At 43.5% G+C, this 22339-nt stretch overlaps 1 protein-coding gene across 4 annotated transcripts in view; it reads right to left on the reverse strand.

The window, feature by feature from the left end:
- The window catches only part of N4BP1 (NEDD4 binding protein 1), a 51031-nt gene that overhangs the window by 6723 nt on the left and 21969 nt on the right, over positions 1–22339 (reverse strand). For all 4 annotated transcript variants that reach the window (XR_012906713.1, XR_012906712.1, XM_075940227.1 and 1 more), the window contains exons 3-5: positions 11416–11546; positions 5271–5367; positions 2591–2698 (exon numbers count right to left, since the gene is read on the reverse strand). Coding sequence is in view for 2 of the 4 variants with exons in the window: in XM_075940227.1 (XP_075796342.1) it covers positions 2591–2698; positions 5271–5367; positions 11416–11546 (336 nt within the window). In the remaining 2 variants the exon portion in view is untranslated. The remainder of the gene's footprint in view (positions 1–2590; positions 2699–5270; positions 5368–11415; positions 11547–22339) is intronic.

The raw sequence follows: 22339 nt of genomic DNA on the forward strand, positions 1-22339 counted from the left end.
AAGAAAAATGATGTGAGGTAAATAGGATGAAGTTTAATAAGGACAAATGCAAAGTACTCCAGAAGGAACAATCAGAATGGAAAGTGATGGAGTACTAGGAAGGAGTACTGCAGAAAGGAATCCTAGGGGTCAGAGGACTACAAACTAAATATGAGTCAACAGTGTGACCCTGTTGCAGAAACAAACAAACAAACAAACAAAAAAAAAAGCAGCAAAGATTCTGAGATGCATTAATAGGAGAGTTGTGAGCAAGACATGAGAAGTCATTCTTCAGCTCTACTCTGCACTGATTAGGTCAAAGTTGGAGTACTGTGTCCAGTTCTGGGCACAGCATTTTAAGAAAGATGTGGAAAAATTGGAGAAGGTCCAGAAAAGAGCAAGAAAAATGATTAAAGGCCTAGAAAACATGAGCTATGAGGGAAGACTGAAGCAATTGGGCTTGTTTAATTTAGAGAAGAGAAGACTGAGGGGAGACGTGATACCAGTTTTCAATTACAGGCAGTCCCCGGGTTACGTACAAGATAGGGACTGTAGGTTTGTTCTTAAGTTGAATCTGTATGTAAGTCGGAACTGGTGTCCAGATTCAGCCGCTGCTGAAACTGACCGCCAGTTCTGACTTACATACAGATTCAACTTAAGAACCCCAAGCGTCCCCAAGTCAGCTGCTGCTGAAACTGATCAGCGGCTGCTTCCAGGAAGCCTTGGGCAGAGCAACTCTGCCTCGGGCTTCCTGTAGTCAGCGCTGGTCAGTTTCAGCAGCGGCTGACTTGGACGCCTGGGGCAGAGCAGCTGGGGTGCTGCTGGGTTGCTCCAGTAGCACCACTCCTCGGCGCTACTGGACCAACCCAGCAGCACCCCAGCTGCTCTGCCCCAGGCGTCCTGATTCAGCCACTGCTGAAACTGACCAGCAGCGGCTGAATCAGGACCTGGGGCAGAGCAGCTGGGGTGCTGCCGGGTTGGTCCAGTAGTGCCCAGAGCGGCGCTGCAGGACCAATCGGCAGTGCCCCAGCTGCTCTGCCCCAGGGTCCAAAACACTAGCTGCGCCCCCCCCCCCCCCCCCCCAGCAGACCAGGGACACGGGAGCAGAGCCGCAGCGGCAGCGGGGTGCTGCGCCGCCGCTGCGGCTTCAGTCCCGGTGCCTGTGGTCTGCTGGGGACGGTCCCTGGCAGACCACAGGCACTGGGACTGAAGCCGCAGCGGCGGCGGGTTCCCGTGCTTCTGAGGCTTTGCTCTGGCAAAGCCTCAGAAGCGCGGGAACCCGCCCGGTGCCCCTGGTCTGCTGGAGACGGTCTCCAGCAGACCAGGGGCACCGGAGCAGCTTACGAACGGGGCTCTCGCGCCCTGGAGCTCGCAGGTAGCAATCCGCCACCTCGACCTCCGGGGCAAGAAAGCCCCGTTCGTAAGTGCGGATCCGACATAAGTCGGATCCGCATAAGTCGGGGACTGCCTGTATCTAAAAGGGTGTCACAAGAAGGAGAGAGAAAAATTGTTCTCCTTGGCCTCTGATAGGACAAGAAGCAATGGGCTTAGACTACAGGGAGGTTTAGTTTGGACATTAAGAAAAACTTCCTAACGGTCAGGGGTGGTTCAACACTGGAAAAAATTGCTTAGGGAGGCTGTGGAATCTCCATCACTGGAGATATTTAAGAGCAGGTTGCACAGACATCTATCAGGGACGATCTAAACTGTGCTTGATGCAAGCGGGCTTCAAGCCATGAGGGCAGGGGACTGGACTTGATCTCTTGAGGTCCTGTCCAGTTCTAGTATTCTATGAGCTGGCAAGCAGCTTAGCTGAGCTTCGGGGCGGAGGGAGAGAGGGGAGGAGCGTGGGGTTGGGGCATAGCTGAGCTTAGCTGGAGGAGAGGGGCCTGAAATGACCTCTCCAGTATAGAAAAGCCCTTCATCTGGGACCAGTCAGGTCCCAAGGGTGTCCGTCCAGGGAGGTCCAGACTGTACCTGCAGTATGGCTTTTCTCCTCTCATATGGCATTGGCCATTGCATTTTTTCCCATCAAAATGAGCTAGGTACAATTCAGCACCAAAATGGGTAATTTACGGTATACCTTTGTCACTTCAAGATTAGACTGCAGTGGACCCATAATCTAAGCTTCTTAAACATGTAATGACCTATCTGATAAATGAAGTATCTCACTACAAAAATCTGAGGTCGGTGATCTGTGAAATTCCAAATAAAGCTACTGGTTTTGGCCAGCAAAGCCTTAAATGCTTAGGACCTATTTATCTGACAAACTTCCTTGCTCCCTATGCCACAGTTGCATAGCTGAAATTAGCAAAGGTTCTCAAATTATTTAACCATGCATCTTCAATGAGAGGGAATACTGGCGGGATGAGTGTGTGAGCGCTTCAGATTTTGTTCCCACCTCTGCCTAAAACAGCCCAAAAATGGACTACTTTCAGATGTGCCCTTTTGCCCCCAGTATTTAAAAATGGGGATGAGTTGTTGGGAGCAGGATGTCGGGTATGGTATTGCTAAAGTTTGTCAATATTTTATTTAAAAAATTGTATTAAGGGCATCTGGAATATAAGACTAGGAACTATCTTTTAGGGTTTGAATAAATCCACAGGATTACCTTTTTTGAATAATCTCTCTCCAAGAATACGATTCCGTCACAAATTCTCTGAAATTATCATTGGTAACAATAATACCTCCAGTTTTATCAGCAAGATGCAGCAAAAATCTACAACAAAATTAGTTTCAAAGACAGTTACATTATTTTTTCATCTTAGCTCTAACCAAAGTCATTCACATCAGCTAGAAAACAAGCACCCAAAGTCATACAAGAGTCTTCCCTAATTAGACGGTATAGTCCTACTAATGTAAATACCCATTTTTAACCTTTTAAAAAGAGGGACTGGTTAACCTCAAACAATTAAAAAAAAAAATCAAAGCCCAACACTCAGCTAATTGGAAGCAACACTGCTTACTCAGGTAGGTTTAAGTTAAGGGTTTGGTGCTAGTAGTTATTGCAGAAATGCTAAATGAGAACTCTGAATTACAGGCTTACAAGTGTATGTAGAGGTAAATAAAGCTGCATGTCTAAAATAAACTAGTAAAGTTGAAACATCATTACACAGTTCAACTGATGTCCATTTCCAGACATTCCTTTTTGGCTAATCCACTGTTTCCCCTTGAGCAACAGGATAATACTTCAGCCCCATTGCATTACTACCATTGTACATGCCTATTTTACCAGCTGTTTTATCAATGAGTAATACAGCCTTTTCATAATTAAGATTAAAATTAATGCAAGAAATATAGGAACCATTTTGAAAGTACATACATTATTTATTCCTCTGAAAATAAACTGGTCCACTTTGTTATATTAAACACAGCTTATGAAATATTTTGGATGTACATAGTTATAAAATAATAAAATTATTCTCAAGTTGCTTCTCCCCCCTCCCCCACACACACAAGTAAACTCAATGTGATACTCTGATTTCCACGGCAACCAGAATTCTTTCTACTGAAAGTAGACAGTATTTTGTATTATAATAAATGCTGTTAAATTTTAAAGTAGGGATGTAAGCGAGTAGTTGAGCAGTCAACAACCCGATAAGCCTAGCCTAGAATTATTGGGCAGTCGAGTTAATGACTCACATTCTCCCCCGCCCCCTTCAGGCACTATATCAGGGAAACAGGAGCCACTGCTGGGGGGAGCTGACTTAAAAGCTGGTTTCCCCCAGCACTATCTGCGCAGTGCCGCTTCCCCATGCTACTGCACCGGTGGGGACCCCAATCCCCGCTGCAGCTCTGCAATTTAAACATAATAAGAGTCAGGCAGGCAAGCAGCCTGGCTCTTATTACATACATTTAAACTGCAGAGCCACAGCTGGGGGTAGCTCCTGGACCTGGCACAAGCTGGGACTGAACGCCTTTTCTTATTGACTAATTACAAAATCATATCAACTACACAATTAGTAAAATACCCGCTTCTAACATCCCTATTTTAAAGGCATAAGTTGGAGCATGTGAGATAATATAATATAGCCCAAAAGAACTACAGTGAGAACAGATACAGATTACCTACTTTTTGTACCTTTTACTTTTCTGACAACTTTGCATTAGTGTGGTTTTTTTTGGGGGGGGGGGGAGAAATGGGGGCAAAGGGGTTGGTTACTTAAACTAAAACATGCTGGTGCATTTAATTTTATTTTCATGTTTAAAAAGCTTACAAATTGAGCACATAAATGATTCAACTGTATATTCAGCAACATCAGGCATTCTCAATGAGAAAGAACATGCAATCCTCTTAGTTGGGAGAAAACCAAAAAAGGTAGAATTCTTACCAGCTGGGAAGGAGGAAGCAAGGGAAGTAAGGAGATGCAGCAAAAAAGCTAGTTTCCAAATGGCTAGCTGCTTGTCTTCCCAAAATTTTAAAGGGTTAGCCGACTAAACAAACCCAAACCAAAAACTTTTCTAGCATGTCAGCTCTTCTAACTAGTGTCCAGGGCTTGAGAGACTATTAGAAATCTGGCAATGATTAAGAAAGCTAAGTATGGAAAGAAACTCCCAACTTGTAATACAGTAAGAAATCTGGTTAAAGACTTCCCCAGAACTTCATGGCTGGAGGTGGTGTTTAAAATAACCGGTATTTTGTTCATGCATTTTTAAATAAAATCAGCATGCAAGTTTGACATTAACAGCCTTTATGGATTGTTTGCCACCATATGGCACTCTAAGCCTATGATCACCTCAAATGCACCAAGTTGTACAGAGTTAACATCTGAACATATGCAACCTGTGTAACTCAAGCACATGGTAGCAAATCTATTGTCTCTTCCACCTCGTCTTAGAGGCTGGAAGGTAGAAAAGAGATCAGTCAAAAAAGTCTCAGTAGTATTTACATATTATTTCAAATGAGCACAGATCTCGATACATGTGTATCTCTCCACAACTCAAAGGGGTTATAAATAAATCACTTGTTGAGATGTACTTACACAAAACTTGTCAACTTGTCTATTGTCCTTAGAGAGGCTATAATCCATGACAAGTTTTAACGGAAAAGCTACCATATCATGCAATGATGAACGATTATAGTTTACAATTGCTAAGGTTTTGTCTACATATAATGCCATTGAAAATGCTGATCGGTCTGACATTCTGATAGCAGAACGTGTACAAGGAAGTAAAGATCATTTAAATACTTGAACACAAAGACAGAGAACACCTCCAAGACATGAAACTGTCAAGAGGTATGACAATGTCATTGTGTATCTGGTAAAGAGTTTAACTCCTATCCTCCATACCTGTCATCATGAGCAGCAATTCTTGCTCCCAATACCATCCTTGCAGGAGTTAGAGATAATATTCCAACATCCTGGAGCTGTGTTAAGAAATGCTGCTCTGTTAAAAGGGTAAAACAAATAGTTAGTTTTAAAGGCAAAGCTTTCCTCTTTAAAGTGTTTATTTCCAGAATTTACATCTAGTCTCTAACGTACTAAACAGCGTATCTGCTGCTAACAATATCTACTTTCTACCTAGGTAGCATGCTACAGCTTAGAAATGGACTACTGCTTTTAAGCGTGAAATGGATGGAGCCAATGGCTCTTAAGTTCCTAAATTCTAATGTGCCTCTCAGGCCTGCCACCAGAAGTGGGGGGAGACAAATGGCAATTTCCCAGAGGGCCAGGCTATTTAAATGGGCTAGGGCCCTCAGCACTGCTATTGGTGTGATAGAGGTGGCAGGGAACCCCAGACCCTTTTACATCATCTCGGCTTAAGCAACAGGTGGAGCCTGCATGAGAGACGCTCCCTCCCAGACAGAAGAGTTCTGGGCCAGTCACAACTCCACTCCCGCTCCAGGCTTGGGTTGGACGTGCCTGTTGCATAAGAGAGAGTGCAGGGCACCACACCTAGCTAGGGAAGCCCTGCAGGCTGGCTCCCCTAATTAGGTGCCTCCTGACCTGGACCAGAAGTTGAAGAGGAGGTGATGGGAGAAATAGGGGATAGGTCAAGGCCAGAAGGACGAGGAGTTTGTAGTGTCAAAGTCCAGCTGGACTGCCTGCCAAGGCAGGGAGCAGCGTGTGGAACACAGGAGCTGGATTGCAGTTGCCTGGGACAGAGAAGACTCTCCCAGCCCCAGGCTGGGCTAGTGAAAGAAGTCTCTGTGGGGGCTTGAGGGGCTCAAACAGGCTTCATGGCTGGGTCAAGATTTCTGGTGGGTTGCTGGAATTTCGGGACATTGCGGGGGAGGGGATGTGGCTACAAGGGCGTGATCTTGTAGATGAAATACAGGAAATCAAAGGTTAAAAGAAACCTGATTTCATTTTTAATTGATGTCACAAGGTAAACAACATGAAAACATCATCTTAGTCTTAGATACTGGTCCTTCAAAGAGATCTGCATGCAGAGGGCTCCCATGCATAGGTATTTGCAGAATTGGAGCTTTAGTAAATGAACACTGGAGCAAAAGCATGAGGATAGAACCAGATCTTGACATTTGAATGGTTACATTTCAAGCAAAGTTCACATTGGAGGGTTAATGGCTTAAGAAAAAAAGAAAAGGATTCTATTAACAGCATAACTGTTTTGGATGTTGTAGATATCTGGAAACTGCAATCTTAATGATTTTTAACAAATATCTTGTGTTGCTAATGAATACATGGTAAATAGTTAAAGCTGGAAGAACTTTTACCATGGATGTTGTTTGGCATTTCAATTAGAGGTGGATTCCAGACAAGTGATTTCCAGTAAATTTTACAATTTGTTTGGACAACCTAGGAAACTACAGACCACTCAGCTTAACTTCTGTGCCACAAAAGATAACGGAACAAATAATTAAGGAATCGTCATTTGCAAAAATCTGAAAGATAAGGTGATAAAGTAACAGTCAGCATGGATTTGTAAACAAATTATGTTCAACCAGATAGCTTTCTTTGCTTCAGGGAAAAGCCTCTCTACAAGGATGAGTTTGCTACAACCCAGAATCTGCATGGGGCAGCTGAGGAGGTGGAATTTGCTACTCAGCTTCCTGGGTTTCTCAGTAATCTCCCAGAGTCTAGGAAGTGGAATAGCACATATTGTCTCATCAACTTCCCCAGAACTTGCATAGGCCATAATTAAGGAAAAATGTTACAATGAAATCTGGCCTATTACACCTGCCACCCATGTGCCCAGGTGTTCCACAAGGCTCCTAGCACGTACAGGGTGGTACTGGCAGTGAAGGCAGCAGAGGAGCATGTGAAAGCCCTGGCCATGCTGCAAGAGTGCACTCAGCAGCACAGCTGGCAGCTCACTGGGCACAATCAGGAACCCATTGACTGTTCAGCCCTGGAGCCCAGAACTGCTGTCACTAAAACCTCTTTCCATATATGGCACATCAGACTAAAAAGGTTTCAAAGCAGAGTGCTTAAGTTAGGCATCTAATAGGTAGCTTGATTTTAAGCTCCATTAACTGACTGCTTTAATTTTCCTAAGTGAAGCTACTGCTTCTTTACTTCACAGAATTGTCTTTAGGATGAGCTAACTCAGTCTTATAAATAACTTAAAAATTTCAAATGTCAGAGGGGTAGCCATGTTAGTTTGTAAAGTTACAAACAATGAGCAGTTCTTTGGCACCTTAGACTAATCAATATATTAGCTGATAAGCTTTCATGGGTAAAACCCACTCATCTGATGAAGTGGGTTTTGCCCACGAAAGCTCATGACCAATGTTGCCTCTAATTTTTAACTTCCATGTGCAGATTAAAATGTGTTATGCGCACCAAGGCATGTGAAGATGTGCACCACCAATAGAAACACATTCTGCTGGCAGTGGGCGTCTGTGAGCGCTCTGCTAATCAACTGAGTGGCACCTGAATTTCACCTGGGTGGCCGCCCAAGCGCTCATCTTACAGGGAACACTGCTCATGATCCATTTGTTAGTCTCAGAGGCTATGGCTACACTGCACCCCTCTGTCAGCAAAGGGATGCAAATAAAGCACTTTGAAACAGACGACTTCTAAAAAAGTGCAGACCAGTGATATTTAAATCCCTGCTTCATTTGCACTTTCAGAGATAAAATGTGCTATTCATTATGTATTTTGATGTGCTGAATTCAAATATGACAATTAAAACAACTGATTGGCTACTGTTTCCAAGATATTTAAGTTTTTACATTTTACGTCTATGTATATTGTGTAGACAGTAGAGTTTTAATCATAAATTGTAAACGTAGGTCTTTTCATGTGTTTATCGTGCTTTACATGATAATATTTCACCTGTCCTGTTTATGTAACATTTTAAAAATCTTGTATTCATTAAATGGAGCATCTCTTGTCACTATCCAGCAATAGTCTGCAAGCACTGATGGGCTCCATTTGCCCTGATAGCGTTTCTCCATTGTTGCAAAGTCCTGGTGAAATCGCTCGCCATGCTCGTCGCTCACTGCTCTGCAGTTCGGTGGAAAAAAAAAAAATCTAGATGAGTGCGCAAAAAATGTATCTTTAGTGACATGTTGCAACCAAGGCTTTTGTATGCCTTGAGGAGGTTTTCCACCAACAACCTGTAGTGGTCTGCCTTGTTGTTTCCAAGAAAATTTATTGCCACTAACTGGAAGGCTTTCCATGCCGTCTTTTCCTTGCCACGCAGTGCATGGTCAAATGTATCATCTCGAAGAAGTTCACGAATCTGAGGACCAACAAAAACACCTTTCTTTATCTGAGCTTCACTTAACCATGGAAATTTTCCACGGAGGTACTTGAAAGCTGCTTGTGTTTTGTCCATGGTCTTGACAAAGTTCTTCGTCAGACCCAGCTTGATGTGTAAGGGTGGTAACAAAATCTTCCTTGATTCAACAAGTGGTGGATGTTGAACACTTTTCCTCCCAGGCTCCAATGACGGTCGGAGTGGCCAATCTATCTTGATATAGTGGGAATCTCTTGCATGACTATCCCATTCGCAGAGAAAACAGCAGTACTTTCTGTATCCAGTCTGCAGACCAAGCAAGAGAGCAACAACCTTCAAATCGCCACAAAGCTGCCACTGATGTTGGTTATAGTTTATGCACTTCAAAAGTTGTTTCATGTTGTCATAGGCTTCCTTCATATGGACTGCATGACCAACTGGAATTGATGGCAACACATTGCCATTATGCAGCAAAACAGCTTTAAGACTAGTCTTCAATGAATCAATAAACAGTCTCCACTCATCTGGATCATGAACGATGTTGAGGGCTACCATCACACCATCGATGTTGTTGCAGGCTACAAGATCACCTTTCATGAAGAAGAATGGGACAAGATCCTTTTGACAGTCACGGAACATGGAAACCCTAACATCACCTGCCAGGAGTTCCCACTGCTGTAGTCTGGAGCCCAACAGCTCTGCCTTACTCTTGGGTAGTTCCAAATCCCTGACAAGGTCATTCAGTTCACCTTGTGTTATGAGGTGTGGTTCAGAGGAGGAGGATGGGAGAAAATGTGGGTCCTGTGACATTGATGGTTCAGGACCAGAAGTTTCATCCTCTTCCTTGTCTGACTCAAGTGAGAATGATTCTGGTGCATCAGGAACGGGCAGTCCTTCTCCGTGGGGTACTGGGTGTATAGCTGATGGAATGTTTGGATAATGAAGAAGTAACAATTGCTGACGTGATCTGTTGGCTCTCTCCAAATCATTGGCACTGCAAAAGGCATAGATTTCCTTTTCCTGTTCAACCACTGGTGAAGATTTGTTGCACAAGTGTTGCAGCATGTGTGTGGGGCCCACCTCTTGTCCTGATCTCCAATTTTGCAGCCAAAATAAAGGTGATGCGCAGTATAACCACTATGGTTAAGAAAGCCTTTTTGTGATGCAAAAGTCACTTCACCACAAACATAGCAGAAGTTATCTGCACTGTTCACACAAGTACGAGGCATTTCTGCTCACTTTGGCTAAACAGAAATGTGTCCCTTTGCAAAATCAAACACTGACAAATAAGAGAGCATGACACTATAGGATTTCTAGAGCTGATATAGGGCAATTTGTTCAGCAGAGTGATGTAAGCTTCGTTATTACTGCATCATCCATGACTTCTAGGAATAACATGATGCAATTCATATCATGTATGACGCAATACCAGCCTCAGATTGCATCATTCATTGTTTTGCCTAAAAAGCAAGTACTGTCCAAACCCAGCCATAGATTTATTCATAGATCCAGTCAAAGATGTATTTTAGTCATTTCTGGTTTAAATTGAGATCCTTTCCCTTTATAACTCACTTATCTTCCGCCATTCGCAAGTCAAGAGTCGTATATACTGACCCAATAGCATATCTTGAAAAATAGAGCCAATCAACAATTTTAAGCATAATTTTTGTTCTCAGTGACCCAGAATTAGTAAAGTTTGACTACATTTATTTCAGAAGCATTTTGGCTGTAGAGCAGTGATCCCGCCCTTCATTTTCATAATCCTGTCATGGTGCTGTTTCGATCAAGCGCCATTTTGAAAATGAAACCACGGTTTAGCTGCTGTTCTGCCAACAGCGGGATGATTTTTCAACAGATCCTGTACTCTTCAAAAAATGAGAAGTACAGGATCTGTCGAAAAGTCACCCCACTGTCGGCAGAACCATGGCTAAACCGCAATTTGTTTCGAAATGGCACTTGATCGAAACAGCACTATGATGGGATTATGAAAATGAAGCGCGGGATATTTAAATCCCTGCTTCATTTGTACTTGCAAAGTGCTTTATTTGCATCCCTCTGCCAACAGAGGGGTGTAGTTTAGACACAGCCTAACATGCCACAGGATTACTCGTTATTTAAGTTATTGAAGAGGTGAGAATGATTTTTTTAAAAGGTTGAGAATGGTGGCGTAAAGGTGAAGCGGTGATTTGAAGACTTCTAAGCATTAAGGCCTTGCCTTTACTAAGAAAAAAGGTGTGTTAAATCACACTAACTACCATGAATTAAAATCCTACCGAAGACAAGGCAGTTGGTAGTTTTCACACAAATTAAAGTTAGAGACTATGGGAGCACCTAAAGTTTGACCTTATGTTAGAAAATGTGTTTTTACCTTGTTATCTCTTATAAAGATGCGTCCTACTGAAACAAATATTCAGATCTTCAAAGGATAGTCTGTAACTCTAGTGAGCAAACTTGGAAAGGTTTCTCAAACTACACAAATTTTAAGATGCTGAACAGTGATACGTGACTACTTTTGGATTGCAATAATTTAAGTAATATTTTGATATTCATGAACAGGTAATTTCTGTACCATATTACAAAATAAAGTACATAATTCCTAACTGGATATTGTCAAGTGATTCTATAAAAGTCAGAGAAATGTAAAACTTACAGGAATGTCAGTTACTTATAGCAATTCAAAATTAGGTTACTTATCAATTACATTTCTATGACTGATCTTACGCAACTTGGAAAGAGTTAACTAGAATGAAGCCAAAAGAAAAGAAAGCAGGACATTATTTGCCTCACCTTTGATGTTAGGATCACGTCTTGTTCTCCACTGTGGAACAAACACCGTAATGTTTCTGTGGCCACGTTTCCAGAAATAGTCAACAGCTATTGCAATTCCTCGACAGGAGAAGAACTTCTGTAGACCATGACTATAAAAACAACATGCGAGATTGTTGCACATCTCTACATAACCAATGAACATTGAAGAAATTTAAAGTGTTGGGGTGAAGTTACATCTTGGATTATAAATACAATAGTATTGTATAGATAGATACTATGCTATTATCAATCAATTCTAGATTTATTTATCAAAAAGTAAAGGTCTAGGATGTTTATTGCTCTAGTTACGTACAAGATGATCCATACAAAGAAAAGAGTTTAAGTACAAAAAGGGAGAAGTGCTTCTTCTGCCATATTACCATACCCCTATTTCTCAAAGCAAGATATGTAAGTTAGCCCATTTCAAGTTTTGTAGGCTGAATTACAGTCATCAGTCATGGGCAGGAACTAGGCCCTTCTGAAGAGCCCACCAGCAAAGAACTTCCAAAGTTGAAGCGTGTTCTAATTTTCTGATTAGCTAAGAATTACAAATTAAAATGATCCATGTCCAATTAACTATAATGAAAACAAGTGTTGTGCTGAAAAGACCAGACCTACCTTCTCTCCAGAAATATCAAAACATATTTTACAGGGAGGGCCAGATGTCAAAACATGCCTTGTTAGAGTCCTTTAAACAGCAGATATTGACTGCTTCTAGATTGGCATGATTTTCTGGAAATGCTTTTAATGGAAAAGTTTTCCGTTAAAAGCATTTTCGGAACAGAGCGTCTAGATTGGCACGGACGCTTTTCCGCAAAAGCACTTTTCACGGAAAAGTGTCCGTACCAATCTAGACGCGCTTTTCCGCAAAAAAAGCCCCGATCGCCATTTTGGCGATCGGGGCTTTTTTGCTTAAAACAAATCTGAGCTGTTTACACTGGCCCTTTTGCGCAAAAGCTTTGCACAAAAGGGTCTTTTGCCCGAATGGGAGGAGAACAGTATTTACACAAGAAGTACTGATTTCTTACAGTAGAAAGTCAGTGGTTTTGCGGAAATTCAGGCGGCCAGTGTAGACAGCTGGCAAGTTTTTCCAGAAAAGCGGCTGATTTTCTGGAAAAACTGGCCAGTCTAGACACAGCCATTGAGTTTGGGAAACAATAGTCCCTTCACTCCTTTCCTGCTTTTTATTTTGGAACAGTCATTTTTAGCAAGATCAAGGATGTAACTCCTCTGAGACTAAGCTTTCTGGAAGTTTGTACTTCAGATTGTAGCCAGACAGACCTCCCCGCCGCCCCCAATCACATCCATCTTATTTGCCTCTCTGAGGTTCCTGAAGCATACAGGGCAGAGAAGGAGCAATAAAATCAGCATAGTCTATGCTGGCTCATCTGATCCTGAGAAGCTGAAAACATGGATATGAGGAGAGAACGATTAAGGCAATAAGCTGGCCTCCAGGCTGCGAGAAGTGCCTGGCTGGCACCCATGTTGATACGAACACACAGCCGTCCCTGGGAGAGGAATCCCCCACTGAGAAAAGAATCTCCAGTACTTCCAGTTTAATCCTCTCAACTCTCTCTTACAAGTGTAAATTAAGTTCACAACTCCCTTGTAAGAACTGGTCTCACAAAAGGCAGACCAGCACCATTTGGCATCACAGATAAGAAAGAGAAATACGTGACCCCCTGGGTCTAAAGATGGGTACAGCAGCACACTCACTTTTGAGTGTCATTCTACCCTCTACCTGCTGGTCGGGTTAGGTGTTTGACCTCCCGAGGTTCAATGGGGACGCCTACCTCGTATTTTCGTCTTTCCTAGGAATTGAGGGACCGGCCCTGGCCTGACACGCTGGAGTCGAGAGGCACAGAAGGGGGTAAAAATTGTACCTGGATGTGGTCCTCTGTCTTAAGTGTACACAGACTTAGAGCTCTTTAAAAGTTAAGCTGTTACTTGGTACTATTATTTCTGTTTTTCCTATCTTTATCTTCTTTGTAACCATTTTTAAGATCTATATTTTGCTAGCAGTTAAGAAATAGAATAGCCATTGCAACCATATGATTTATAAGCTTCCTCAATAAACCTGTAACTGTTTAAGCTTTAACCTGACTCCTTCAGTTGCTGTAACAGAACCAGGAACAATTTAAAAGAACTTCAGCCGGTCTTAAGGGACAGATATAGGGAGAGCTTGGGCGTTTGGATGTGTGTCACTCCGAGGTGGCAGATCCGTTGGGGCACTTCTCAGCCTCCCCCAGGCTGCCCGCTGCGAAGGAATCACAGATTCTAGCAGCTAAAGTCTGAAGTGTAATAAGCTCTCCCTGCAAGCTTACTGGGGCGCTCGTCAACCTCCTCCAGGTTGCCCACTACAAGGGACCCCGGTCTCAGCAGTTGAAGTCTCAGGTGTATAGCGCGCGCACACACACACCCCCCCACTCACTGCCCTGACCATCGGCTGACAAAGATAAACAGGAATAAAGTGGTAACACCCTCCTATTTTTATGACGCTGCCAACTGATTCTAATAAAGGAAAGAAAACTAAGGATGCATGGAACTAGCCTAACATGGAAGATACCAGTGATTAAGATGTTTTGTTATGCAGCAAGTTTTGATGAAAGTTAAGAAATGAAAATAGGCAGTTAAGAATCTGATTCTCAAGTTAGCATTCAACTTTCCAAATGAAAAAGCTACACTGCTAATTAGCAATATACCCAATTTCAAGAATTGAATTAGGTAAGAGAAATTAACAAAGGGAAGACTAAAATCTTCACCTGCTGCTAGTGATCTCCTTGTATAACAAAATCTCAGAGTTGATGAAACAGATTAAATAACACCAACACCAGTTTAAATGTTAAAAATCACTTTATTCCACATTTTTCTACAAGTCAGAAGACAGACTTATATGAAGAGTAAAACAGTCTAACTTGCCACTTCTACTCTGTGTAATAGGTTCACCAGAATTTGAACTGACAGGGAGGAAACACCACTCCGAATAGAAAGAGGAGGGACAGAAGGTTTCAGCACAAATTTACATTTTCTTGGTATCTGCCTGATTTGAAAAAATAAAAATGATCTGCACAAGATCATAAACACACTGTAGATCATATGCATTTCAGATCAGGGAGCTCAGAAATAAAGTACTGCATTATTTAATCCTTTACAATATAATTGACACTGCAGTTGGGATGTGTAATGCAGCACATGTAGGAATACCTGAGGAGTTAGTGATATCACTAAATCAAAACTAAATACACCAGAAAAGTTAGGGAGATGGGCATGGACTTGCTGCCCAAATATATACTCAAAGCCCCAGAGGAGCATCACTCAAGTGGCTAGTTTGTGCCTCCATGGCTTCATTGCTATTTTTAGCAGGCGAGATAGGAATACCCAAGGTAGCTTTAATCTAAGTGCACTGTAATCACACTTCCTTGCTGCAACATGGATATACCCTAAACATTTTGAAGTCTACAGTTATTCCTTAAACAGCTAGTTTAGAGACTTTTAGATCAACTGAATAACTTCTAAAATATGATCTGCTAGTAGACACCCTAATTTAAATGCCACATTTTAATCCCCAGTAATATTTAGCACCTCCTTTCTCAAAGTTTCTTCGTTGCTTTATATACTTGATGCAATCTACTTCAATTTGAGATCGGATTGTTTGAACGAGGCTGGAGGGGAAGATGAAGGACAGACAGATGACTAATTATATTTGAATTTAAACAAGGAACAATGTGGCCCATTTATGCAACAGAACATGTTTGTGCAGAACATGACGCATTGGAGAGGGTCCAGCGGAGGGCAACCAAAATGATTAGGGGGCTGGAGCATATGACTTATGAGGAGAGGCTGAGGGAGTTGGGTCTGTTTAGTCTGGAGAAGTGAAGAGTGAGGGGGGGATTTGATAGCAGCCTTCAACTTCCTGAAGGGAGGTTCCAAAGAGGACGGAGAGAGGCTGTTCTCAGTAGTGACAGATGGCAGAACAAGGAGCAATGGTCTCAAGTTATGGTGGGAGAGGTCCAGGTTGGATATTAGGAAAATCTATTTCACTAGGAGGGTGGTGAAGCACTGGAAAGGGTTACCTAGGGAAGTAGTGGAGTCTTCATCCCTAGAGGTGTTTAAGTTCTGGCTTGACAAAGCCCTGGCCAGGTTGATTTAGATGGGATTGGTCCTGCCTAGAGCAGGAGGATGGACTTGATGACCTTCTGATGTCTCTTCCAGTTCTATGATAAGGGGATGGTTTGAGAACAAGATCTTGGTAACTAATTGACCATTAATTATCAGTGGGAAATAGGTCAATGGAGGGATGATTGGAGTTACTATAGAGAACTTTCTGGGTGTCTGGCTGGTGAGTCTTGCCCACATGCTCAGGGTTTAGCTGATGCCATATTTGGGGTCGGGAAGGAATTTTCCTCCAGGGTAGATTGGCAGAGACCCTGGAGGTTTTTCGCCTTCCTCTGCAGCATGGGGCACAGATCACAGCTGGAGGATTCTCTGCATCTTGGGGCCTTCAAAGTATTTGAGGGCTTCAATATCTGAGACATAGATGAGAGGATTATTCTAAGAGGGGTGGGTGAGATTTTGTGGCCTGCACTGTGCAGGGGGTCAGACTAGATGATCATAATGGTCCCTTCTGACCTTAACGTCTATGAGTGAGTCTATGAGTGCAGCAACTGCTGGTTGACAGTGTGTGCACTTCACACTACAAAAAAAACCAAACCAAAACAAAAAACCCAACATTAAAATAAAACAATTATAAAGAGTTAACCCTCACAAAAAACCTTTTCTTTCTACATCTTAACATGCAATTTAAAAAGAAAAACACTTATGCTTGAAAATTTTAGCACTTAGCAGTTTTCTGCAAAGATCTGAACATCAAAAGCCAGCTATCAAAGAACACAGCAGTTCACTTTATGACTATTTTTGTTGAGAGTAATTTTAATTTAGAAGAGTGTAGCATTTGTAGGACATGGAGCAAGTAGTAGAATGGCAGCAACTCCTAAAACTGCAAGTCATGCCCATCATACAGACTCTTGTTGGCAGGCTTCTCTCACGCACACACGCACTTTTGCCACTTGCATTTGAACAACAAGGCTCACTCTCTCTCTCTCATGCAGTGGTTCTCAAACTGATCTGTGGACCACCGCTTTGCAGGTGGGCTGCAGCTGGGCTGCAGCTTGAGTTTAACCCCCACATTTCCCTCCCCACAACAGGGAGGCCACATTTGCGCTGCGCTCCAGCCTCGCACACCCCCCTCCCTTTCCCCGAGAAGCTGGACTAGCAGCATTGACATGCTGCCTGGAGGCTTTCCTTACTGTTCCCATTGACCAGAATCTGGCCAATGTGAGCAGTGGGAAGCGGTGCTTGGGAGAGGGGGCACAAAGCCTGGTAAATGCACCCCTTCTGCTCATGCTTGGACCCCGCACCTTCAAGCCCACTCCTGCACCCTCCCCCCACCCTACCCATCCTCAGACTACTCCTGCAAACTGCCTTGCTCCTGCATTCTCCTCCTGGGTCAGACATACCACAGCTGCCTGCTCCCACACCTTCCCTTCTGGCCAGATACCCTACCCACTCCCACCCAGCTCCTGCACCCTCCTTTACTCCTGCCCCATTACCCATGGACAGACACCCTACTCCCAATCTGCTCCTGCAACCTACCTCCCACCCAGACCTCCCACACATTGAGCCTCTAATTTCTGGCCTAACCCCAGAGTAGAGATGTAAATGTTTAATCAGTCTCACCCTTCACAGTTCCAGTTAACTAGGAGGGGCTGGAGCAGCTCATCACCTGCCACAGGCAGGGTGCTGCTCCAGCCCCACAGGCCCCCATCAGAGCAGCCCCAGTCTGTGGCGTGGTGGGCCGGCCTAGCCCTTTGCCATAGGTTACACCAGGGCTACTCAACTTTGGAAGCCCCAGGGGCCACAATGATACTCTCAGCACATACCAAGGGCTGCAACTTAAGTGTGGCTGCATATACATGGAAATATATATGCAAATAGCTTCTCACACACAACGGGCATGAATACAAAGATTAAAGCAAGACTACACAACACCCAGGCCCCATTTAAGTCAGTTCTGGTGGGATTAATAAAATGCAATATGTACCCGATTTCCACCCACATGACAGCACTTTTAATGAGCAATGATAGTCAAGGAATTTAACTACAAAAATGCATATCAACAGAAGACTACTTTTTTGTTTTGGCTCCAACCCCCAGGATGTGTGTTGAGCCCAGTGTAAACCCAAAACGCACTGCGGGGCACAAACAAATGGACCACGGACGATATGTTGAGTAGCCCTGGGTTATATGGTGGCTCCCCAGGAGCAGGGTCGGTGAGCTGCAGAGTGCACAATGCATGTAACCGCTAAGATTTTTTAGCAGTTATACAATTACATTTTTTAATGACTTTTTACATCCTTACCCCAGAAGAGTTCATCTAGCCTATGTGAAGCCCTAAACCTCAGTCCTCTCTATTTCTCCTTCCGTCCCCCCACCTCCTCACCTGTGGGGCTGGAGCATCAGGGTAGTGAGGTGTCTCAGATGGCTGCCATATCAGTGAGGGTGGGTTTTTTTTGGAAAGGGTATTTTTGTTGTTGTTTTGGGGTTTGGTTTTTTTGCTTCTCACTTGTGTGGTCCTTAACTGAACCCCAAAAGGTTCCCCACCCCTGCCATTAATTTGTGTGTTGGACATAAAATAAAATATACAATTATTTAAAATGAAGTTTGGTAAACTAACATGACAAAGTACAAGCTCATAATCTTTTTAATAATTTCCATTTTTACTTGTTAATTTAAACCATTCTCCCTAACTGAAGCACTAGCAAAACAGTTAAGGCATAATTAACAGAACATTTCCATTAGCAACTGGTAGTCCACCGGAAGGTTTGCATTGAGTGAGGGAGCTACGGGCCAAAAGGTTTGAGAACCACTGCTCTTACGCAATCGAATTATCCAGGCAGAAGTTTTAGAGCAGCAGCTCTGGACTCTCATGACTCATGGATCTGCTGGATAGGCAAAATGTGCTGTAATAAAGAGACTGAGTCTTCCTTAAAGGGGTGTCCCAGACACTGCTGGATGCAACAAAGGGACTTCCCATTCTTGGTTCTGTATTACTACATCCAATATTGGGTTAGAAGATGTACCAGTGTATAACAGAAATGGTTCAAGATCATATTCAGCAACATTACTGAACTCCTATATAAACCCAAAGTGAAACTCAGTTAGAACAAATAGTGGATTGGATCTAGTCCTGCAGCATGGTTTCTGTATGTCTTATGAGATCTAGTCAAGAGTGAAAGAAAATAGTTATTTTATATATACACCCCATCTGTCTGTGTGTCTGCCTCCAACTCAGTTTGTTAAGAATTCCTAAGAGCTAAAGCCACCAAATTTGGTATGCAGCTTAACTTAAAGCAAGGTCAGGGTTTGGTTGTGCCAGGACAACCAAAGCCTCAGGAAAAGGACAATTTCCCATAACATGCAAAGGCAGGGCTGCTGTTGAGAGAGAGGCCACTGGGGGCAGGAAGCCCACAAAGGAGAGCTAGATGCTGAGTGTCCCTTGGTGTCTGCTGTACAACCAAGTGACTGGCCAGCGGGACCTGCCAGCACTCTCCGTAGGTAGCCCCCCGTTCCAAACTCTCCCTCCCTCCCAGCCCTTGGCTGCAGCGCCGGACGGGAGAGGGGAGAAAAAACAGCACCTTGGCGGGCGGGCGAGGGAGAGAGGTGAGAAAAACAGGCCCCTGACCCCCAGCTTCCTGCACCCTTTCCCCTCACATTTCCATGGCCTGAAGGATGTGGGTAATGACAGGTAAGCCTGTTAGTTTATCCATGTAACTTCTGGCAATGTCCGGAACATCAAGTCAACACAGATATTACTGTTCCTCATAGCCTAGGAATCTTTGCATTTAGCCATGAAAGCAATATAGCAGTGTGCCTTGGTTTCCCTTTCCATACAATACATTAGATTTAAAATGGTTTTTTTCTCCTGTGAGAAGTCCCAAGACTGCTTACAGGACGAACCGTGAAATACCATTATCAATAGTTCTTTGACAAAGTGTGTTCTTAAGTACTATTCTTAACATGTTTAAGGGTTTTTCCAAAAGATCATTTGTATGGTACATTTTTACAGTTTTTGGTACTGTTTGCTAAAGAATTCCTCCTAACTGGTATGAGCTAACACCACCATATTTGGTATGCAGCTTCCTCTTCTAACTTAAAGAAAGGTCAGGCTTTAGTTGTGACGGGAACAGGACTTTTTTCATAACATGCAAAGGGACAGGACAGAGAGAGGAAGGACAGGATAGTCACAGTGGGGACAGCGAGCACAGGGGAGAGCTATACAGCAGAGTGACCACTGCAGGCAGCTGTACCACCAAGGGAGTGGCCAGCTGGGACTGGCTATCTTCTCTGCTATCAAAGGGGGTACATGGGGCCCCCCTGCCCAAAGATAGCCCCAACTGTCCCCCCCATGTCCTGGGAGGGGACAGGGAGAGAGCCCCTGGTGGTTCTGGGAGGAGCCAAAGGGTGGGGAGGAAGCCCCCCTGCATCCTCCGATGTCCCTGGCCTCTTGCCCTGAACCCCCAAATCCCCATGACCCTGTCCTGACTCCTGCACCTTCCATCACCATCTCCCTGACCTGAAAGGACCCAGACAACACCAGGTAAATCTCCTAATTAGCAATAAAGTTGATCTCAGCTCTACCACAACTGTAACATTTACAATTATGTTGGTCACACCAAGCTTTTTATTTAGCTACATCAGTTCTTAGGTCAGTTTGTTCAATAGTCCTTCTGTATCATAGCTTTTTCTTTAAAGTCTATGTTAAGTAAAACCCCTAGTTAGTTTAATTGCATCCTTGGGGTTTGGGTATTTTAGAGATGAGTAAGGCAAGTTAGTAAGGACACTTCGGCCTTCCTTCTTTCCTTTTCTCAGAGGGTTGAAATCTGAGATTTTGGACATACCACAATCTATGATTTTGCCAGCTGTGTTCTCATTACCAGCATTATGGGCAACTCTGTCCCTTCTTTGTCAGCTAGGTAGAGCTTGCATAGACACCATGCTTTAAAGTGGAGTGGGCAATAATTTTTAAAGGGGAGGGGGCCACTTCATAAATCCTTGGGCTGCCCTGGAATGGGCATGACCTTTGGTTGAAGGGGCAGGGCCAGGAGACTTCTTGTACTCCCCCCGACAGACCCTGACTGGCCTACAGATGCGGGAGTGCGAGAAGCCCAACCCCCAGAGAGAATCGTGCACAGTTTAAAATGTGTTCTCCTCGCAGACTGCCTCCTGCCTGCCTGATGCAGAGGCAGCAGCACAGAATGGCAAAGAGCTCCCTGGGAGTGGGTCCATGAGCACAGTAGCTCCTGCCCCCGGGGACTATTGAACAATCGTATAACGGATAATATTTTTTGGTGCAGTTAGACAATTATTCAATTACACGGTACCCAACATCTCTACATTACATACCCACACACCTTTCTTAGTAGACAGACTGTTTACTATCAGCTAAGGATATTAAGGAACAAGTATTTTGCTAATCATGTAGTTGATACAATTTGTACTGACTACATGATAAGTCAATAAGGGGAGAGAGACTGCAGCGGTAGTAGCTCCCAGAGCCAGCACAGGACCGCTGCAGCTCTGTATTTTAAACTTAGTAAGAGCCTGGCAGCACTTAAAACAGAGGCGCAGTGGTCCTGGACTGGCACAAGCTGAGACTGCTCAGTACCGGCTCATGCTGGATCCAGCAGCCCCTGCCCGCAGCCAGCCCGATAGAGGCAGCAGTGTGGAGGAGGGGGCAGGCAGTACCATGGAGATGGTGATGTGAGGAATTGGCTGTTAAGCCGGCTTCTCCCAGCACTGGCGCCTGTCCTCCCCCCTCCCCCCCTACACTCACTTTCTGCCTCAGAGAGGCAGCAAGGGGGCAGAGAAGTGAGTAGTCCCGAGTTGTTTACATCCCTACTATACCAATAAACCATTAAGAATCATCTTCTTCCTTTGTGCAGCTCTTCTTGTGACAACATGCAGGTTATCAGGCTTAACACACACACAAGTTTAGGAATCATTTGCTTCTTGTTACAGGTTTCCACACTGTAAATGGACAGTACCGACAAATCACCTTGTGCTTTCCTTGTGCGCTGGTTATATCATCAACCTGATCAGACAAGGCTGTCATATCTTTACCCAACAATGCATCAGCAACAGGCAAAAGGAGAAGCACCAACACTGTTTGGTCCTTGGAAGCCAGTTATAACAAACGTATGAACACTTCCAATCTGCACTTCAGCTATGTCCAGATATCATCTCAGACAACTGATACATTTTTAATCATTATTTCTACTTTAGACATAGAAGTTCTGGAGAAATATTCTTCTTTAGCTGACATTCCACTATTTTCAATAGACAGTTTGAGATATCACAGTTTGACCAATGAGCTCTTCCTGTGATTTATCTAATTTCAGATTCACTTCTAAGCTATTAAACAGACATTCAAATAGCTATTTTGTGGATGAAGTATCTTCCTCAGACACAATCATTTGAAGACCATCCTCCCTCCATAGGCAAACCACTGCTCTCAATAGACACAGGTTCAGGGTTATTTCTTTCCTGTGACTGGTTTAAGGCACTAAACTTGACTAAACAAAACTTTAATATCATTCCGAATTAAAAGATCTGAAGGAATTGTGCTTTTTCACTTCCACAACCATGATTCCATTAAATAAATCCATTCCATTTACAATAGTTACACTTTAACCTGGCAAATAATCTTCCTCACTGAAAAGACTTGCTTTAACCAAAGTAATATCTGCTGTGGTGTCTCTCCATGCTATTTACCTTTACACCAATAACTTCTGCACACTAAAAAACTCTGCATTATTACTCCCATATTTAGCTTTAACACGAGTTT

The sequence above is a fragment of the Pelodiscus sinensis genome, chromosome 12 (assembly GCF_049634645.1).
Source record: "Pelodiscus sinensis isolate JC-2024 chromosome 12, ASM4963464v1, whole genome shotgun sequence".
Taxonomy (NCBI): Eukaryota; Metazoa; Chordata; order Testudines; family Trionychidae; genus Pelodiscus; species Pelodiscus sinensis.